General features: G+C 41.2%; 2 protein-coding genes across 2 annotated transcripts in view; both read left to right on the top strand.

Annotated features, from left to right (window-relative positions):
- LOC109913838 (cadherin EGF LAG seven-pass G-type receptor 2-like) overlaps positions 1 to 17,370 on the top strand; it is a 990,249-nt gene that overhangs the window by 583,074 nt on the left and 389,805 nt on the right. The gene's annotated exons all lie outside the window — the stretch shown is intronic.
- LOC109912364 (semaphorin-3D-like) overlaps positions 1 to 17,370 on the top strand; it is an 82,825-nt gene that overhangs the window by 34,012 nt on the left and 31,443 nt on the right. Inside the window, exons 6-7 of the mRNA XM_020511787.2 lie at positions 13,935 to 14,063; positions 16,198 to 16,340. Of these exons, the coding sequence (XP_020367376.1) occupies positions 13,935 to 14,063; positions 16,198 to 16,340 (272 nt within the window). The remainder of the gene's footprint in view (positions 1 to 13,934; positions 14,064 to 16,197; positions 16,341 to 17,370) is intronic.

Raw genomic sequence — 17,370 nt, 5'->3', positions numbered from 1 at the left:
TGCCTGCTTAGCTGCCTAGTTCCCTAGCTGAAGTCACAAACAGCGCAGAAAAACCTTAGGATTTTGCACTGCAGTGCAAATACACAAAAGATATATTTGACTGCATTGACAACATGGTGGACTACATCCAAATACGGCATGTTAAGCAAAAAAACTCACTGAGATTTTCCAGACTTAATTCCCAATATTTTTCAATGCTTTTAACTGTACAAGATCAGGCCATTGTATGGTATAAACAAATCATAAATAGAGATGTTTCTCATGTTTTTACTGAGTTTCCCTTTGGGACTTTTTGGACATGCGAGTGATTGTTGGCAGATAAAGATATGTAGATATTCCTCAGCTCTGTTTAATGCAAATTTGCAGCTGGATGTCCTGTTATTCAATTGATTGCAATTTCTTTGTAACTTTTAGGTATTTTTCATCTGGCTTAGAAGAAGCAGTTTGAAAATGATCTCTCCTGTAATGACACAGAGCAGTTTAGATTATTTTCATCTACATGTCCTCAAACATCTGTTTGTATTTTTGCCTAAGTTCCCAGTCCGTGGGTCATCAAAATATTCAGTCATTTGCAGTGAAGGATAGCGTGGATTAAACGCTACATTACACAAAGAAGCTCCATTGTGGAATATCAAGTCTGAGGAATTCAATGGAGCTGCCACAATGGCAAGACTACATGTGGCTATAGTTAATCATATGATTACCAACTGGCTGATCATATTTATACCATGCCTTGCATATGAACTGTCTCCCTATAAAGCTTAGTCAGTAATTACTGAAGAGAATAAAAATCATCATTTCATTACATCCTATAAGAGTTTGTAGATAATTGTATGCAAGTGGGTTAGTAATGCATCAGACAGACGTCTCCTAAATTATAGTGCATTTCCTCACAGGACATTTTTTTAAGATCCCAGTTTTCTTTGACTCTCGCAACATCTTTGATAGTTACAGCAATGTTGAAACAAGGTTTCCTGTTACATTGACCTGGAATTCACACTCGATTGAACTGTCTCCATTGGCACAAATCCGCAGTAGCAATGCAACCAATTCCATTTGAAAATTCTCACATAATGAAGCAGTTTCTGTCCATACTCAGAAAGACTCAGATATTTATAGAACAGATGGCCCCCTTCGTATCCATGCCACTCAACAAAGATCCGACTGCACAAAATAAAAACCGAAAGAACTGCGGATTCTGTAAATCAGAAGCAAACCCAATTCTGAGGAAGGGTCCTTGATCTCAAATGTTAACTCTGATTTCTCTCCTCAGATGCTGCCAGACCTGCTGAGCTTTTCCAGCTTTTTCAGTTTTTGTTTCTGACTGTACTAATCTCATTTACCAGCTCCTGGCCCCATAAACCTGGAGGCTATGGAAACACAAATAAATACCTAAACCTGGCTTAAATGTTTTGAGAATTTCTCACTCAACCACCATTTCAGGCAATGGGTTTGAGATTCTCACCATTCTCTGAGTGAAAAGAAATTCTCCTCAACTCCGCTCTTACCTTAAGTCCATGTTCCACAGTTATTGACCTCTCTACTAATGGGAAAAAATATCTTTCTATCTATCCTATCTATGGCCTTCATCATCTTATACATCTCAATCAGGCCCTCTCTCACCCTTTAATGCTACAAAGTAAACAATCCCAGGTTATCCAATCTTTTCTCATAGCTCAGACTCTTCAATCCAGGCAACATTCTGATAAATCTCCTCTTCCCTCTTTCTAGTGCAATCATACCCGTTCTATAATGTGATGATAATAACTGCTCACAGTATTCCAATTGTAGCATAGCCAGTATTTCATTTTCAGCATAACTTTCCTGCTCTTGTATTTTAAACCTGGAAAACCTTCATGCTTGGAATAAATGACAAGCAATATCCATGTGAACTTGCTGTCTGGCCTTTAATTGACCAGATATTTTAAATTAGCAGCAATTGTTTCCATAACATATGTAGGTCAGATTCCAAAAAAATCCCTCACATCGGGTTCTTGACCCCAAATGAAAATTCAACGCAGTGATTATATCTGAAGCGGAAACTTGAATACAATTATGCTTTATGTTACTTGTTAAAAGGAAAGTTACTAGAGTAGAAAAGGTTTTAGCCAAGAAATTACTGTGGCTGAATTCACCTGGATCTTTTACAAATAATCATGTGTATGCTTAATTCGTTTCTGTTTCACTTCTCTGTCTCCTACTTTAATGGAGGAATTTGCCTACTCAGTTAAAATGGCAAAGTAAGGTTATGCAAACACATTTAGCATTTGACTTGTTGTCACAACCTATCACAGCTCCTGTTACAAACGAACCTGTTATTTCCATTTCAATAAGAGCTTGCAACTGGTATCTGATTGGGAAGAATGTGCAAAGGAGAAGGCCATTGATTGGCACCAGGTGAATTGCTTATTTGGACATAATAAATGGTCTCCTTCCGCACTGTAACAATTCTGTGATTATAAGAGTCATGGAAATCTCTTTGCATCCAGATGGGTTTTAGAGAAACATGTGGATAAAATAGGAAGTAAGTTCCTCATAAAGTAAACAATTAATTGAAACATTCTGCCTGTGAACAGGAGACTTATAAATTCATGAGTAAAAGGATTAAGGCAGAACTATGTGAGATTTCACTTTTAAAGTTTGGAGATGTTGTCTGGGGAAATAGCCAGCAGCTTTATATCCACTGAAGTCAATGTTCCATATTAAGTACCAAAGAATTAATTTTCTTGCCTTTTGGTTTCTCCTGCTGTTGTTGTTATATTTGTTACCTGAACGTTGTTGGCTAGTCATCAATACTTGAAGCTAATTGTCACTGCCAGTAACAGAAACAGCTTGATTCTGTGAATGGATTTACTTTAGTTCTATTAGTACCTTTTCAAACAAGTGGCCTATTCCTCACCTGCAAGCTGGGCAGTGAGTGTCTGCAGGTTATTTGATCCTGAGAACTGGAGAGAAAGCCTCAGCCAAAGTCCCATCACCGACTCATACAGCAACTTGTATTTATATATCACCCTTAACACAGTGAAATGTGCTCCACAGGAGCATAATCAAAGACACCAGGCCATATAAGCAGATATTAGGACAGATGAAAGTGGATTGTCTTAAGGAACAGCTTAGAGGAGGTGCAAGAATAGGAGAGGGAGAGATTTGAGGAGGGAGCTACCACTATTGCCACAGTTGCTGCAGGTAAAAGTGTCATTGGAAAAGTGAAGAAAGTCAGGAATGTGCAATAGGTCAAAATTGGAGAACAGGAATCTTGGAATGCTGTGGAGGTGGAGAAGTGGAGGAGGGGTGGGTGAAGTCTTTGACAACAAGGAGGAGGGTATAAAATTGAAGGTGTTACCACATCCGGAGCAAATGTAGGTTAGTGAGCAGAAAGGGTGATGGATTAACTTAACTTAGAACATGGAATGGAGAGTTTGGGATGATCTCAAATTTTTGGAAGGTACAAAATGAGAGGTCAACCAGGAGCCCTTTGAAAAGGATTGAGGTAACAAAGCTATGGGTAAGAGTTTCAGCAGCTAATAGACTGTTATATGGCATGTGTGCAAGCATGCATTAAAAAGTTCAAAGTGACCATGCACTGAATAAATCTCTCTCACACCTCAAAATAAGAAAAAATAGAGAATACATTGGTTATATGTAGGCACGTCTTGCTGATGAAGATATAGTGTCAGGAGTTTAGTTTAAGGTCAAGTAGAATGCCAAGCTTGCAAATGGTCAGTAATCTGTCCACGGCTCTGTAAATAGTTCCTCTTCAAAATAATATCCAACTCTCTTTTGAAAATCACTGTTGAAACTCTACAGCCATCCTTTGGTTTCAGACAATAAAAAACTTAATCTCACTCCTGGTTCTTTCGTCAATGATCTTCTATTTAGTTTCTCTAACCCCAAAATCCCCTGCTAATGGAAGTGATTTTTTTGCCTTCATCTGAATCTCCCACATGTTAACATTCCACTGGCATAAAGATGGTCACTGGACATAGATTAGAGCAGATTTTGCCTGTTATTTTTTTCTTCCTGAGCTCAGGAGTACTGATGCCAATTGTGCTCCATTAAAGTTGAGATCAATTAACTGAACACTGTTAGTGGAGTTTCTCATCTGTGAGGCTCAGTTGGGTGCAGGGTAACAGGGTAACAGGGTTACTAACTGAACTTTGGATGAAGTTGTTGGATACATATTTCAACTCAGTAAAGAAGAACTACTGTGCATCTAATCAAGCTGTATGTTTTTTTTGGATGCGCTATGATTTCTGGAACATTAACCTTGCTCCCAGCTCACACGAAAGGGATTTTCCAGTAACACAAAATCCAATTGTACAGTTCTGTCTTTGACCCATTTAATGAGAATAACAATGCTTGCGTCTGGTAACATTTAATGCTTAATGTGCTGATTGGAAAATGGGATGTTAATTGGCGTGCATTCTTTTTATTAGTTTGTATCAAACTAATAATCCTGGTTCAGAAAATTGTATGATTTAAGAGTGTGATGTTTACGGTTAGTAAATTAAATAATAATCCCTCTTACAGTTGTAACATGCTACGCAATGCAAAATTATCAGAAAATGAGCAGGGCTTTCAAATTATTGGAACACTATTTAATAGTATTTCTCAAGGTTTTTGCTGCCACACAAAAGATTTCAATTTGACAGCATAACAGAAGACTTGAGAAATGTCAGCTGATTTTGATGGTAGGAAATAAAATGTTTTGCAGCTTTAAAATTAAATTTTCCCACCATAAACCAAACTAACCTTTCACTGTTTACACAATGAATAGCAGGTCAAAACTCATTTTCTACGATGATTTGCTTACATAAGTCATGATTTAACTTCTGTTAAGATTTCATATCCCACACGATCTGTTCAGTGATTAGAAATTAGTTTGCTATTGCGTTTTGTCTGTAAGCATTGAGGTTTTCCTGCATTGCCATTTTTCGTTGTTTACAAATTCAGTCTTGGGATAATGGTTTCTATACCAGAACTAAGAATTATTACAAATCATTCATTGCCTTGAGAAGGTAGTGCCAAACCATCTACATGAACTGCCGGAGTCTGTAAGTGTGGAGCAAAGTGTAATGGTGCCAACAGTTCCATAAAGGAGTCCAGGGATTTTACTCAAGATGATGCAGAACTGCTGTTGCAAGTTTTTGGTCAGAATGGTATGTGACTTGGAGAATAATTTGGGAGATGATGGTATTCCTACGTATCTACCACCCCTATTCTGTGCTGGGAACAGAGAATGCAGGTTTGACAGGTACTGTCAAGGAACCTTTGGTATTCAGGGAAGGAAATCTGCCATCCTGACCTCGTCTGGCCTACACGAGACTCCAGAGCCACAGCAATCTGGTTGATTCTCAATTGTTCTCTGAAGTGGCCTAACAAGCCACCCAGTTGTATCAATCAATACGAAGTCTCAGCAAAGAAATGAAACCAGACTGATCACTTGCCACCGGCCTTGGCTCTGGAAAGGACGATGATAGAAACAACCCTGTTGAATCTGTGAAGTCCTCCTTACTAACATCTGTGCCAAAATTGGGAGAGCTGTCTCACAGACTAGTCAAGCAACAGCCTCATAGTCATACTCACAGAATCATACTTTACAGACAATGTCCCAGGCACCACCATCACCGTCCCTGGATATGTCATGTCCCACCGGCAGGACAGACCCAGCAGAAGTGGAGGCATAGTGGTGTACAGTCAGGAGGGAGTTGTCCGCGAGAGTCCTCGGCATTGACTCTAGACCCCATGGACTCTCATGGCTTCAGGTTAAACAGGGGCAAGGAAATACCCTGCTGCTTACCACATACTGTCCTCCCTCAGTGATGAATTGGCAATCCTCCGTGTTGAACAACACTTGGAGGAAGCATTGAGGATGGCAAGGATGTAAAATATACCCCGTGTGGGGGATTTCAATGTCCGCCACCAAGAGTGGCTCGGCAGCAGTACTACTGATCGAGCTGGTCGGGTCCTAAAGGATTTAAATGCTAGACTGGATCTGCGGCATGTGGTTAGGGAACCAACAAGAGGGAAAAACATGCTTGACCTCATCCTTACCAATCTGCCAGCTGCAGATGCATCTGTCCATGACAGTATCAGTAAGAGTGACCACCACACAGTCCTTGTGGAGAAAAAGTCCTGCCTTCAAATTGAGAATACTCTCTGTTGTGTGGCACTATCACTGTGCTAAATGAGACAAACGTTAAACAGATCTAACAACTCAAGTCTGGGCAATCGTGAGGGCACTGTGGGCCATCAACAGTGGCAGAATTATACTTGAGCACAATCTGCAACGTCATGGCCCGGCATATCCCCCAGTCAACCATTTCCATCAAGCTAAGGCATCATCCCTCGTACAATAGAAAATGCAGGAAGGCATGCCAGGAGCAGCACAGGCATATCTAAAAATGAAGTGTCCACCAGATGAACCTACCAAACAGGACTACTTACATGCCAAATAGCAAAAGCAGCAAGTTATAGACAGAGCTAAGTGATCCCGCATGCAATGGATCAGATCCAAACTCTACAGTTCTACCACATCCAATCATGAAAGGCAATGGGCAATGAAACAACTCACTGGAGGAGGATGCTTCACAAATATCCCCATCATCAATGATGGACGAGCCCAACACATCAGTGCAAAAGATAAGGCTGAAGCATTCATAGCAATTTTTAGCCAGGAGTGCCAAGTAGATAATTCATTTTGACCTCCTACAGTGGTCCCCAGCATTACAGATACCAGTCTTCAGCCAATTTGATTCACTCCAGATGAAATCAAGAAATAGTTCGAGGCACTGGGTACTCCAAAGACTATTGGACCTGGACAACATTCTGGCAATAATACTGACGTCTTGTGTTCCAGAACTTGCCATTCCCCTAGCCAGCCTTTTCCAGTACAGTTACAGCATTGGTATCTATCCGACAATGTGGAAAATTGGCTAGGTAAGTCCTGTACACAAAAAGCAGGACAAAACCAACCAGGCAAATTACAGCCCCATCTGTAAAGTGTTGGAAGGTGTTATCAACAGTGCTATCAAGCAGCACCTGCTCAGCAATAACCTGCCCAGTGACGCCCAGTTTGGGTTCCACCAGGGCCACTCAGTTCCTGATCTCTTTAGAGACTTGTTTAAAACATGGATAAAACAGCCACATTCCAGAGGTGAGGTGAGAGTGACAGCCCGTAAAATCAAGGCTGCATTCAACCGAGTGTGGCATCAAGGAGGCATGGCAAAACTAGAATCAATGGGTATCAGGGAAAAACTCTGTTCTGGTTGGAGTCATACCTGGCACACAGGAAGATGGTTGCGGTTGATGGAAGTCAGTCGTCTCAGTTCCAAGACGTCATGGAAAAGCTCCCTGCTGATTGGAATCATACCTAACACAAAGGAAGATGGTTGCGGTTGTTAAATCATCTCAGCTCCAGAACAACACCACAGGAGTTCATCAGGGTAGTGGCCTAGGCCCAACAACCTTCATCAATGACGTTCCCTCCATCATAAGGTCAGAAGTGGAGATGTCCAGCTATGATTGCACAATGTTCAGCTCAATTTGTGACTCCTCCACAGGCCGTGTTTAAATGCAACAAATACCCAGGCCTGGGCTGACAAATGGCAACTAACATTTACGCCACACAAATGCCAGGTAATGATCATCTCCAATAAGAGAAAATCTAACCACCGCACCTTGACAGTCCATTATGTTATCATCACTGAATCTCACGGTGAACATCCTGGGGGTTACTATTGACCAGAAACATAACTGGACTCACCACATTAATACAGTGGCTGCAAGAACAAGTCAGAGGCTAGGAATACTGCGGTGAGTAACTCACCTTCTGACTCACCAAAACCTGTCCACCATCTACAAGGTACAAGTCAGGAGTTTGATTATACCAATATGAATGAGATATCAGGTTAGCTGAACTTTTATCCAAAGGCAATTAAAGCAGTCAACAACCAATCCTTCTTGCAGGCAGTGTGAGAAATTCCTCGACTCTCATCTTATTTGCATCATCATGAGGATTTTTCGGATGCTGGACCGTAAACATTGCCTACAGACAGGAAATACACAAACAAGCTTGTATTTCAAGGAGCTGCTATTGGTAGAGAGCAGAGCTATATTTTGGAGCGCAAAACTGAAACACCGGGGAACTCTCTGTCTCTACCCGTAGGCTTCCCCTTTCCTTCTCATTATATCCCTCATTAGATGATGCAGTCATGTTGTCACATTACCTTCTTATTTTTTAGGGATTTCTCCTTTCAATAAGATAGTGCAAACACCAAGTGTAGCATACATTATCTGAGTAACTACTTACATCAGTGAAATCCTGGGCCCACCATGCAGCAGAGTTACAGGAGCATGGAGCAATAGGGTATTCAGAGAGGGGCAAACCGGACAAACCCTTCGAACTCTCTGATTTAAATGGAGACTTTCAGAGGGCTCCAGGCAGCAGGAATCCTCAGTGGAATCTTCAATTCCCTGGGCACTTCCTTTGGAGAGTGCTGTCATGGGGATTCCACTGAGTCCCATACCCGGAATTCTCATCGATGCTGGAGAAAGGACTGTCTGGCCTCTGGAAAATCCAGTCCATTACCTCTGTAGCTGAAAGGAATATGTAATTTGTAAATACCTTCCTGAAAACATTTGTAAAAATTGAATGCAGGATGCTGACTTTGTAAACATTTTGCAGATCATCTCCCTCTTTTTATTCATGAAGAATCTTTAACTTGTGGGTATTAATTGCCTCAGCTGAACAGAAAACATTCTCTCCTATCAGCATTTTGAAAACTGTGAATAGCTATAAACTCCAATAAACTGGGACAGTGATAGATAAACTTATACCACACATAAAAGTTGCGAAATCTACCCAATCATTAATGGATTAACTGACATTCATCCTGGTCCACTGTTTCCCCTCCACACCAATTCCTCTGCCCAGCAGTCACTCAGGTTCTATCCCCATGGCTGGCCCAGAAGACACTCAAGCTCTGTTCACTCCCACCAGGAGAACACTCGAGCCTAGTCCCAGCTGGTTTTCCCCTCTCTCAATACCCTAATGATCATTAACTGTGCCGCATGGTGGACCCAAGACCACCCAACCTGGCTAATCCAATCACAGGTTCCCTCTTTCCCATCCTTGCTGCTCCTCCAACCATTGTTTTTGTCTGTTGTGAAGCAGCAGGAGCGCAAGATAGGGAAGTTTAATTGATGGGACAACCTGCACAGAAGTGATAGAAACTTGGAGGAGCAGCTCCTTGAAGATTTTGTCTCTCTCATGAATGGGATCAACCTTTCTCCATTGGTCATTCAGTGATTGAATTTTCACAGGGTGTTTTCAGGTATGAATTGGTTTGCTGTCCCATGTATTTTGAGCATTGCTGCTGACAGTCCCAGAAATCAAGCAACTAACTGTGATCTCAGTCTCCACTTATCTCGACTCCATTTTCTCCCCCTTGGTCCAGGAACTCCCCATCTACGTCCGTGACACCACCCACGCCCTCCACCTCCTCCAAAACTTCTGATTCCCTGGTCCCCAACACCTCATCTTTACCTTGGACGTCCAGTCCTATATACTTGCATTCCCCATGCAGATGGCCTAAAGGCCCTCCACTTCTTCCTGTCCCGCAGGCCCGACCAGTCCTTCTCCATTGACAACCTTACCCGCTTGGCTGAACTCGTCCTCACCCTTAACAACTTCTCCTTCCATTCCTCCCACTTCCTACAGACAAAGGGGTGGCCATGGGTACCCGCATGGGCCCAAGCTAAGCCTGCTTCTTAGTAGGATATGTGGAATAATCCCTCTTCCAAAGCTACACTGGCCCTATCCCCCACCTCTTCCTCCGTTACATCGATGACTGTATCGGCGCCGCCTTGTGCTCCCATGAGGAGCTCGAACAGTTCATCCACTTCACTAACACCTTCCACCCCAACCTTAAGTTCAACTGGACCATCTCCGATACCTCTCTCTCCTTCCTGGACCTCTCTCTATTTCCATCTCTGGCAACCACCTGGAAACCGATATCCATTTCAAGCCTACCGACTCCCACAGCTACCTAGAGTACACCTCCTCTCACCCAACTTCCAGCAAAAAAGCCATCCCCTATTCCCAATTCCTTTGCCTCCGCCGCATCTGCTCCCGAGATGAGACATTCCACTCCCAGACATCCCAGATGTCCTCGTTTTTCAAGGACCACAACTTCCCCTCCACTGTGGTCTAAAACGCCCTCGACCGAGTCTTTCACATTTCCCGCAACTCATCCCTCACACCCCCTCCCAGCAATAATAACCAAAACAGAATCCCCCTCATCCTCACGTCCCACCCCACCAACCTCCGAATCCAACGCATCATCCTCCGATACTTCCGTCATCTGCAATCTGACCCCACTACCAAAGACATTTTTTCCTCCCCACCCTTATCTGCTTTCCAGAGGGACCACTCTCTCCATGACTCCCTTGTCTGCTCCACACTCCCCTCCAGCCCCACCACCCCCAACACTTTTCCCTGCAACCACAGGAAGTGCTACACCTGCCCCTACACCTCCCCCCTCACCCCCATCCCAGGCCCTCAGAAGACCTTCCACATCAAACAGATGTGCACCTGCACATCTGCTAATTTGGTATACTGTATCTGCTGTTCCAGATGTGGCCTCCTCTACATCGGGAAAACCAAACAGAGGCTTGGGGACCACTTTGCGGAACACCTATGCTCGGTTCGCACCAAATAACTGCACCTCTCAGTGGCAACCATTTCAACTCCCCCTCCCATTCCTTGGACGACATGTCCATCCTGGGCCTTCTGCAGTGCCACAACGATGCCACCCGAAGGTTGCAGGAACAGCATCTCATATTTCACTTGGGAACCCTGCAGCCCAATGGTATCAATGTGGACTTCACAAGCTTCAAAATCTCCCCTCCCCCGACCGTATCCCAAAATCAGCCCAGCTTGTACCCGCCTCCCTCACCTGTCCTCCCATCTATCCACTCCTCCCACCTCAAGCCCCACCCCCATCTCCTACCTACAAGCCTCATCCCGCCTCCTTGACCTGTCTGTCCTCCCTGGACTGACTTATCCCCTCCCTAACTCCCCACCTACACTCATCTTTACTGGCTCCAACCCCGCCTCCTCGACCTGTCTGTCTCCTCTCCACCTATCTTCTTCTTTATCCATCTTCTATCTGCCTCCCCCTTTCTCCCTATTTATTTCAGAATCCCCTTCCCCTCCCCCATTTCTGAAGAAGGGTCCAGACCCGAAACGTCAGCTTTATTGCTCCTCTGATGCTGCTTGGCCTATTGTGTTCATCCAGCTCTACACCTTGTTGTCTCGTGATCTCAGGTTAATCACTTACACTTAAGGACACCCAAAGAGACTCTAAACTGCATATTATTTTAATATCATTTTCATTTATTAATCTTCAGCAGAGTCTGGAATACCTTGCAAATCAAACTAATCTGGTTGCATTGCAACCAAACTATAATTGCTGAACGTTTTTTTAGATGATATTTTTAAATGTGTTTTTAACTAGGTTTAAAATTTTTCCCAGATATTGACCAGAGGAAATGTACATGAACAGATTTCCAATGTCATTGCACACACTAGTCAGACAATTCTTCCTGTGTATTGTTCTGAGGGATGTTTCCACTTCTGTTATTCTGTAGGGGATACAGTTGTCAGGTTTATTAATGACAGCAGGAGATTCTTGTTTGCAATGCAGTGGATTCACAGTTTCAGCAATAATGTTTCCAACAAACTATCCCCATTTAATTTAATATATGCATGTGAGTGAGTGAGTGAGAGACTGGGTGCCTTCGCACAGTTCGTCAGAAGACCATATGTTTGACATTATTCCTTTAATATTTTTCTTGAAGTTAACACATAATAAAATAGTTCTTTCTTTTACTCAACAAGGCCTTGTAAGTGCTTATTGTTGTTTCTACTGAAAACAATTATCAAAAAAGGACTTAACTGTTTGCTGTGACTAACCAGGGAGTTTGAAAAGAGGGAAGCTGATCCACCCATGGACATAATATTTTCTACGTCAGTATGTTGATCCACCTTTGTTATATATATATATCAAAGCATTTTGTAAAATTAATCAATAGCGCTCAGATTTCATTTGTCTTTCAACATCATTGTTTTGCTTAATGGGTTGCTGGAAATGTGAAGCCAGTACATTGCAGGCAAGAATCTCTTGCTTTTATAAATGGACCTGACAACTGTATTCCCTACAGAATAATAGAAGTGGAAACATCCCTCAGAGAAATACACAGGTAGAATTGTCTGGCTAGTGTACGTAGTCACATTGAAAATCTGTGCATGAACATTCCCTCTGGCCAATATCTGGTAACATTTTAAACCTAGCTAAAAGCACGTTTAAAAATATCATCGAAAGAATATTTTCTGCAAATATGGTGTTGTTACCATGCAAGGTGTTCCAGAGTCTGTTGAAGATTCAAAAACTGCACGCACTTTTCCTCAAATTTAATGATTTGCTGAAATTACAGTTTGTGTAGTTATCAGATTTACCTGCCCTGTGCCTCTTAGAAATCCTATTAACTGGTATTGCAAAACAGAAAGTCCATCTCACATGCACAAGCAATAAATCACAGAAAGAAAACTTGTTGACTTCCTTTGTTCTTTCTGAATATTTCCCTAACATTTACATTTCGCGGGCAATTCTGTAATCCTAACCCTTAGTCAACTCTATTACTGATGCATTGCATGTGGCAGTCTGGAAGTGTACTAGTCTGTTGAATCCTCAAACTCTCCTGAGGAATCAATTCATGGAAAAGAAGTTTGTTTTTGAATACTGGTATTACACAAGATAATATTGCAAAGTAAATGCAAATGAAGCTACATGTGTTCTCCAATTTCAGACTATTTAACTTTTAGTTTTAATTCTCCGGCTCAGTGAAAGTGCATATTATATATCTTCTCCTTAGTCATTTATAAGTTGTATGGAAAGCTACTACACAGTGGATCTACCATTAAAAAAAAAGTTTATGGATAGCATCATGAAAGTGATTTATATATGTTGCACAAAGTATCTGAGTGGAAAAAGATGATTCAAGCCCCCAAGCCACTAAGAAATCTCCATGCGAAGCCTCCATTTACTGTATAGATATGTGTATGTTACTGAAGCATAAACATTAATAACATGTCTCCAGTAGGAGAGCAAACACCTACACAGGTTTGATATTCTGAAAGGCATTTTTTTCATCAATAATTTCTTTGGATAAAATTAATTCTCTGCCCAGTTCAAGTAGAGATCATTGCTGTGATGGTGCAGCCACAAAAATCATTAAATTGTTACTATGTTGTCTGGGCTAGCCAGAGTTTTGTAGTTTTGCTGCCACTATTCTCATTTTAGATTGATATCTACAGAGCATTCTTTGTCTATTGGCAGAGGAAATCCATTAGGTACATGAGCAAGAAGAGACTCTTGTGTTAAATAACATGTAACTTATTGCATGATCACAGTCATGTTGATATGGTAGACATTGTTACAAAGATTATGAGGAGATCTAGATGATTCTACTCTCTCCTGTGTGATCCAGAATTTTCCTAGCTTTCCCTACATAAGTCCTTATGACATAATCAGATCAGGTGGAGTTTAATGCAACATTAACCCTGTCATAACTATTACCCAAAACAAAAATTATATCAGAGACAAGAAAACTTCAGATGCTGGAATCCAAGGTAGACAAACAGGAGACTGGAAGAACAGGCAGGCCAGGCAGCATCTGGAGGAAAGGAGCAGTCAATGTTTCGGGTAATACCCTTCTTTAGGACTGAAATTATGCCAGCAAAGTAGTAGAAAGAGGAAAATGGATTCATGGTTTGTTGCAGACTACATGACGGACAGCGAGTGTTTTGTGTTTGAAACTCTGCCTTTAATGCTGACATTCTAAACTTGTCCATTTAATTTTTCAATCTACAGATGAATATCTCTATGCTGGAACATCTTCTGACTTTCTTGGAAGAGATATCGCTCTATTTCGCTCCCCAATCCACCATCGAGAAAATCAGTATATCCGCACAGAACACAACAATCCACTTTGGCTAAGTGGTATGTGAGACTAAGGCACACTGCATGTTAACAGTTTGAGTGTGTTTGGCAAACAGATTTGGCATCAAAAAGGAAATTAACACGTTTAAAATTGTATATTAGGTTCTGAAACTTCAGCTTTGTTTCACAGCCTGCAATAAGCTGAAGCAGACTTGCATGGAAGAGACAATTCTGTACTTTGTCTTGAAGATGTAACTCAGATGGTGAATCCTTGAAACCTCAAGAAAACTGACTTCATGTATCTACAGTAGGTTATTCATATTTAATCATGACAGACTCAGCAACAAATTACCTCCTTCTACTAATGGGTGTGTAACAGTGCGCAGTGAAGGAGAAAGTAAAGATTGGCAAAGCATTGGAAATTCTAGGAATGCTGGATTCTGCCCATATGTTAGATCATCCAGTTGCTCAATTCTGATGAATCTTCCAAGGATACAAAATGAAGCATTTCAGAATGCACTCAAACACTTTTGCATTACTGTGACATTGCTTTTATGTATTGCATGGAATTCCTGTTGCTAACTCTAAGATTTCCAAGTTGATAATTATTGTTGAGGGAAATCACCTCTTTGGAAGATAGCAGCAATGATGTATTCGCATGCACTGTTTATACAAAATTATCTTTATTAGGTTTGTTGATTCTCCTGATAGGAAGAAATCAAGGCCTAAAATTCTTCTCTTCCTTTCAACTCTGTCTTCCTTTCTTACTTAATTTCTCTTCTCTGTTTCTGTTTCTTTGCTTCATGCCTCACATTATCTTTTTTTTCTCCTAACCTCCCACAAGGTTAGAACAGGGTAAGGTTGTTTCCCAATAAATTAACTCTCCTTGGCCTGTTGTCAAGGTCATAATAGAGGATCATAGTTTGACACTTGCGATGGGAACTGAGTGGGAGGTTGGGAGTTGAGCGCACGTTGAGAACAAGCATTGGCCCAGGGCTTGGACTGTGAGATAAAAAAACTTCTGATCAAGGGGGGTGGAATGTCATGCAAAATTGGGATATGACACTGGAACTGGGCAGTGAAAACAAATTATAGTTAGACCCAGTGGGAGTGGGGGAGCCAGAATTTATGGCTACAACATAATTAAAAGAACTGGGCCAATGGCCAAAGTTGGGTGAGAGCCAACTCCGTAGGGATCAGTAAACAGAAATAGGAGAGCAACAAGTCTGATAAAGCAAATCTATGTGAAAGCTTTAGCCCAGAGAAAAGACATCCATTGGAAATCATGTACGGAGCCTGGAAAGAAAAAATGAGGAAACTGAGTGTTAGGGGTCCGATGTCTTGGCCCAGGAATGAAGAGAGTATTTGTAGAATTGAAGAATGTGAGTTAGTTTGCTTTGAGCAACAGGGATGTCTTGCTGCTAAAGCGCAGGACCTTGGTGAGACTGTATCTGGAGCGCCATGTGTGGTTTTGGTTTCCTGATCCAAGGAAAGATATTCTGGCAATGGCAGGAGTACAACAAAGTTGACCAGACTGATTCCTGGCATGGCCGAACCGATGTACGAAGAGAGATTGGATCATTTAGGATTATATTCACTGGAGTTTAGAAGAATAGGGGAGATGTCATAGATACCTATAAACTTTCAACAGGACTAGATAGGGTAAGTATAGGAAGGATGTTCCTGGTGACCAGGGCGTCCAGAACCAGGGGTCACAGCCTAAGGATATGTGGTAGGCCATTCAGGACTGAGCTGAGGAGAAATTTCTTCACCATTAATGTGGTGAGCTGGTGGGATTTTCTGCTACAGGAAATGGTTGAGGCCAAAACATTGAATGTGGTTAAGGAGGAGTTAGGTATAATTCATCGTGTAAAAATGATCAAAGGGTGTGGGGTGAAAGCGGGAACAAGGCACTGAGTAAAATGATCAACCATTATCATATTGAATGGTGGAGCAGCCTAAAAGGTTCAAGTGGCCTACTTCTGTTCGTATTTTCTGTGTATCTATGTTGGCCACACATTCAATCATTTATTAATGATTGCACGACTACCAAACAGACTCCTGAAAATGAATGGAGAGGCAATGTTTTTTAGCAAACTAATTTTGAATGACATATTGCATTAATTTGTTGTTCAAGTTTTTTTTGAAATGACTAAATTAACTGACATTATACTTGTCATTTATATTTCTTTAGACCCCAAGTTTATTGGAATGTACCCTATCTCAGACACCTCCAATGAAGACGATGATAAAATATATATATTTTTAAGAGAAACGGCATTGGATACTACGAGCACTGAGAAGGCCATTTACTCGAGAGTGGCGAGAGTTTGTAAGGTTGGTTCATAAAAATATGATTACCAGTGACTTTTCTTTCCCCTTGTGTGGAGAAATGGAACAACCTGTTCCTTTTTTTTTATATCATAGATGTTTCCGTCAGGCTCTGTAAAATGATCCTTATGGCAGCCTAATCCAGAATAAAACTTCTCTATTTTTCCAATAATTAGTCCAAACATCTAACCAAGTAAAACATCTCTTTTGAATTGCATTCCCTACTGCAGCCATCCATAGCGCCCTCTGCAAATATGTAATATTTTCATCAAATGTGTGCAAAATGCATGAGATATAGGCACGTTCTACACAGGATATGAATAAAATCAGCCCAAACTCATCTCACATAAAACCTGACAGTTGTTACCATGAGCAGACTTAATTTCTTTTATTTTAGATTAAAATTTCATTAACCCACAACAATATTTAACCTCCTTCTCCATATGTGACATGCCTGAGATATTTGGACTTGGTAGAATCTACCATTTGTTTATAAAAGCCACCTTATATTTGGCATGCTGAAGTGCAAGCATGTGACTTAATTTTTGTTTTATAGTTTTGTACATTTAGTAAAATTCCTTTCCCTTTTGCAAATGCAAAGATGTGTAAAATATTAGCAGAAACTTGGATGTACTGTCAATGAAAGTATTGGCTTTTGACATCATTTTTGCTGAACCATCTGCTCATCTGAATAATCTTCCCTTTGAATCCAATTTCCAAAAATAGATTAACTTCACCAGACACATATCTGTTTTTCATTATAATCTTGGGCTGCATCACATCAATAGCCACTGAGAGACTAATAACTGCATATTTTTACTTCATATCCCATAGGCTCACTTCCATTACCTCTGCTTTGAAAGGAAACAAAAAAAAAGATTTCAGTTGCAAGTTAAGATCATGAGGGTGAAAGCAAGAGTGAAATTAACTGGATTGAAAACAACAGAGGGAAATAAACAAGGATAACAATGTATCCAATACTTTATTACAGTTGCATGAAGCATCCAAAGCACTTCAAATTCAACAGACTGGAAAT

The sequence above is a fragment of the Rhincodon typus genome, chromosome 25, assembly GCF_021869965.1.
Source record: "Rhincodon typus isolate 14 chromosome 25, sRhiTyp1.1, whole genome shotgun sequence".
Classification (NCBI taxonomy): Eukaryota; Metazoa; Chordata; class Chondrichthyes; order Orectolobiformes; family Rhincodontidae; genus Rhincodon; species Rhincodon typus.
Note: the sequence above shows the minus strand (reverse complement) of the source record. Positions and strands in the feature narration are given on the sequence as shown.